Source organism: Lipotes vexillifer, unplaced genomic scaffold (assembly GCF_000442215.2).
Source record: "Lipotes vexillifer unplaced genomic scaffold, Lipotes_vexillifer_v1.1 scaffold1017, whole genome shotgun sequence".
NCBI classification, from domain to species: Eukaryota; Metazoa; Chordata; class Mammalia; order Artiodactyla; family Lipotidae; genus Lipotes; species Lipotes vexillifer.
The window spans coordinates 867,187-872,156 of record NW_006772141.1 but is presented as its reverse complement, the minus strand read 5'-3'; the positions used below and the strand labels follow the sequence as shown (position 1 = coordinate 872,156).

The window sequence follows — 4,970 nt, the reverse complement described above, 5'->3', positions numbered from 1 at the left end:
GGGAAAGAGAGGAGTCAAAGGTGAAGGCAAAATTTTTGGCCTTAGCAACGGGAAGGAAGGATTTGCCATTTACTGAAAGGGGAGACCGTAGGAGGAACATGCCGAGCAGCAAGTTCAAAAGTTCAGTCGGAAACATCTGGATCAGAAATACCTATTAGACATCCAGGCGGAGATGTCAGGAAGGCAGCTAGATCTGAGGTGCGGGGTGAGGTCCAGGCTGGGGAGTCAGCAGCACGTAAATGGAACCATGAGACAGGCTGAGACGACCGGGGGAGGGGGCGGCGTGCAGAGAGCAGGGTCGGAAGCACAGAGCAGGATCGCCAATGCTTGTGGAATAAATTAATCCACCTACTGGGGTGGGGGGATGGCAGCGCCAGTAAGGAGTCCACGGCGATGCCTCCTGAATCCTGTCACTCCAGCATGTGGCACAGAGAGGAGTCCAGCTACAGATCTTCAGTGTTCATTTTATCTTCATTCTTCTTTTCCTTCAAATCCTTAGAACCTAGCATAGGACTCAAACATAATAAGCCTTCAACAAATGTTTGGGGGGATACATGTATAAATCAGTCTCCAAGGCATGTCATGTCCTCAGTTATATTCCAGCCCGACAGCCTGGCCCAGCTCCCAGAGAGAAAGAGAGAGAGAGAGAGGGAGGGAGGGAGGTGGGGGTGATGAAGGGAGCAAAAGGAAACTACACGAGACATCGCTCTGGGTGCTTAACATATATTATTTCACTGACTTCTCTGAAGAACATTGTGAAACTGGTATTGGTATTTTGGCTGTAATTCACAGATTAAGACATTGGGACTTAACTTTAAGACACTGGGACTTAACTACTTACCAATTAGTAGTTTTCATTCTTTTCATTTTTGAGCCACAGAACTCATCTCTCTAAACAAAAAACTCCATTGTGCGTGAATATATATATATATATATATATATATATATATATATATATACATATATGTATATATATATATATATATATATATATATATATATATATATACATATATATATATATATATATATATATATATACATACATATAAAATAGATAATATCAGAGTTCCTCTGGCTAAAGATAGGTAGGGGGTTGAAAATTCCCTTCATTCTCCTCCTCTTGTCCATCCCCAGACTCTGAAGGTTCTCCTAAAATCCTGGGGGGGTCTCTGTAATCTGGGTATTGAAAACAGCCTGGAGTCTGCAGGACTGATGGCAGCAGCTATTTGGTTGGTTGGGGGTTGTTTTTAAAACCCAGGGAAATGGATACAAAGTGTGGCATTCTTTGCTAAAGAGAATGCCAGTCATTGGCTGGGAAATAAAACTGGTTCCCTGAAGCTGAAGCTCTCTTCTCTGAGTCAGACCATTCATTACAAAAGAACAGAATGAGCTCTAGTCAACTGAGGGAGACTTGTTAGCGGGAATAACCTTGGGGGAAGGTAAAAAGAAAGTGTGACCTTTTTAGTGTTCGGAATCTATGGCTTTTGTCTACAGTTCACCATTATATGTACTTGTACCACAGAAAAATGGAAGTTTTCTTTCCAAAGTTCAAGTTAGACCAGAAGTATAAGATGCATGAGCTGCTTAAACAGATGGGAATCAGAAGAATCTTCTCACCCTGGGCTGACCTGAGTGGTCTCTCAGTTACTGAAAGAAATCTTAAAGTATCCAAGGTAAGTCAGGATCTTCCACTGGGGCCCAAACCCACGAATATTTTTACATACCATGTAACGTTGATAAAAGGCCAAGCTGTAGTAGAAAATTAGATTAAAATTCCAAAAGAATTGAAACAGCACCCAAGTTGGATGTTTTAAGAATTTGGAGCTACTTTTTAAAACATCTGTTCAACCAGTTTAATCTCTCTTATGGAGAGCTCTCTCTCTTCTCTCCCAGTGCTCAAGGAGAAATTTATCCCAAAATGGAACTGGTTCACAGATTCATTCAAAATTCCATGAAACTGCACCACTTTAAAGATGAAAGAAAGCCCCAGAGGTTGTCTGGCTAACTTCCCGCCCCTTGTGGAAACCCTGTCTGAAATATCCCTACAAAACAGTAGGGATTATTATCATTATCGCCTCTTATAATAATTATACAGGTCCGTCAGTCACCTCACATGAGGTTCCTGGACAAAAGGGCCTCTCAGACACAACAGGTGGCCTAAATACAGGCCACCAGAGTTCAGGAAGACTTCAGGGACCCAGGGGCTTGCCCCAGGGACCACTTCAGAGCAGTACCAGGTGCTGGGAAGCTGCTACAGAAGCCTAACCACAACCCTGCCCCTACCTAGCCTGCCAGAAGGAAGGTCAAAGTTCTCAGGGGTTCCAGACGGCTTGAAAACCTTCCAGGAGGAACAGCAGCTCGGCTCAAAAATCAGTAGCACAAAGTACATGCTAAATAAGTATTTGTTCATTGGATGCATGTGTGCATGGACTGGCCAGCCACAGACAGAGTCCCTGGGTCCCTGCCCAGAATGAATTTCACAATCGGTTCCTGGTGTCTCCTGGTATTCTGTGGGCTTCTAAGGCAGTCACTGGGGCAACCTCAGACCATTCCTCTCTGCGCAGATGAGCCCTGTACCACTAAATCCCGAGAGCATGGCCCCGTGGGTAGGACAATGACACGGAATGTCCAGGGGCTCAATTAATTCCCTCATCTCCACTGGCACACGAACGGCCTTCCATGTATTTCCTTTTCCAGGTTTTACAAAGAGCGATGATTGAGGTGGATGAAGAAGGAACAGAGGCGGTGGCGGGAACCCTGTCAGAAATCACTGCTTATTCCATGCCTCCCATCATCAAAGTGGACCGGCCGTTTCACTTCATCATCTATGAAGAAACCTCCAGAATCGTGCTATTTCTGGGCAGGGTGGTGAATCCGACTCTCCTGTGATTGATGACATGTGTGAGTCCTTAGAGCCACAGCAGACGCTGGATCTGAGGTGTCTGAACTTACACAGGACACTGGCACTGGGTGTCGCGCCCTTGTCCTCAGATGCTAGTTTGAGCCATCCTTAGATAAATCTGCATATTAAGTTCAAACTTATTTTAAGGAGATGTTTGTACAAGCTGTCTGGTGTTTAAAGCCTGTTTCTAAGAAGCCTTTGTTACTGACTAAAGACCATCTTGGTATCTGGACTTAAAACTATGGTAGATCAGAACTCTATTTCAAGACGAAGCCTTTGGAAGAAGACAAGTACACATGCTCCGTGGGTCGTGAGCTTTGCCCTCTTTACTTCTCCCTAATGCAAATTAGTGTTTTATTTTTAACCTACTATAGAATCATTTCTTGGTGCCTAAAATTAGAAGAGAATAGCCGTGGTGAGTCCTGCTGCAATGTGGCTCCACCCACTCCATGGAGCCGTTAACTGAGGCACAGATCATACAGTTCAATACCTTCGTTTTACAAAGCAAAGAAATGGGAAACCGGAGAGAGGGCCGCAGTATGGCTTTCGTGGGCCCCAGGCACTTTTGTCTTCACAGGTTCCTCCCTCTGTAAAAATAAAAAAAACATATATGTGTGTGTTTAATAGAAATTATATTTTATGACTGCATTGGTATAAAGATGAATATATTCTGGGTTATATCTGTCTTTACACCAGTGCAGTCAAAGTATGGAACTTGCTTGTTGCAAGAAGTAAAACATCTTCATGGGCCCTTAAAAGTATCGTGGGCTTCAGGTGCTGTGCCTACGGCATCTAATGGCTAAATCATACAGGGCATCTCAGAGGAAGGAAAACGTCACCCAGTGGAGCAATGGCAGAGTCAGAAGCCTGCCTCTCCTGACTCCAGTCCCCAAGCCCATTTCACTCTTCTGTCTACAACATCTGATGGGGTGCGTACACTTCAACAGGCAGCATGTGCTCACGTCTCAGTTACCCACTGTGGCTAAACGGAATATAAGCATGGACTTTGTCCCAAGGTTCAAAGAAAAACAGCAAATACTTTCCCAGCCTGTCATTTTCTGTTATAGAGGCAAGAAAATATTTTAGGAGTAATTTCAGAGAACCGTGAATAGAGTTAACTAATCTTGGAATGTCAACTATGTTGACTAACGGCCTAATTGGATTTTTATCTGTTTGCTATCCAATTTAAATACACTTAAAATTAATGTATTGATTAGTCATCTTATTACAGTAAGTCAGAGTTATGTAAATAGTACTTAATGTGACTAGGTAATAATAATAAGCAGCAGTCCGGAGACTAACTCTTCACCATTCTAAAACCTGGACATGAGTTTATCCCTGTATTCCCTTCCAAGGGCACTAGCTGACATTGGTAAGCCAGGCAACTCTAGAGCCTAGAAAGAAACAAAAATAGATGACTAACTTCAGTTGGCATTCTTAAGTGAGTTGTTAGTATTCAACTAATGAGGTTCATTTATGGAAACTTAGTAGAAAGAGAAATAAAAGAGGGCTCAAATTACCCATTTTTAAGAGATGAAATCTAAAAAAGAAAGCCTATGAGAACACAATACCCTCTGAAATAAATATGGCCAAACCCAGTTATAAAAAAGGTTCATTATTATCGAAGGATTCATAGAACATACGTATCAAACTCTCCCCTTATCTCTGCACATATTTGCACAAAACAATGATGGCATAACAATGATAACTGACATTACTCTTTAAGGTAGAAAATGGCCCTATTCTCTATAAAAAAATTAGTATTTCCCCACATATGCTTGAAGACGCTCCAAGGACACTAGGTTTTAGATTTTCGAAATATATACGCATGGTGAAAAAATGCAGACCAATGAAAAATGTACTTGATCTTACAAAATAATTCGAGGTTTCAACCGAGGGGGAAAATTCTGAGCATTGTAACGGTGCTTCACTATATTTAAGTGTCAGGTTTTAAAAACTGTTCTACAAATACACACACACACACACACACACACACACACTCCTCTCTCTCTCTCTCTCTCTCTCTCTCTCTCTCTCTCTCACTCTCTCACACACATGCTATATA

The 4,970-nt window shown here is 42.4% G+C and overlaps 1 protein-coding gene across 1 annotated transcript in view; it reads left to right on the top strand.

Annotated features, from left to right (window-relative positions):
• The window catches only part of SERPINA10 (serpin family A member 10), a 21,388-nt gene extending 18,307 nt beyond the window's left edge, over positions 1-3,081 (top strand). The window contains exons 4-5 of the mRNA XM_007447315.1: positions 1,526-1,676; positions 2,701-3,081. Coding sequence (XP_007447377.1) covers positions 1,526-1,676; positions 2,701-2,892 — 343 coding nt within the window. The 3' untranslated portion in view covers positions 2,893-3,081. The remainder of the gene's footprint in view (positions 1-1,525; positions 1,677-2,700) is intronic.
• Positions 3,082-4,970: the final 1,889 nt, after the last annotated feature.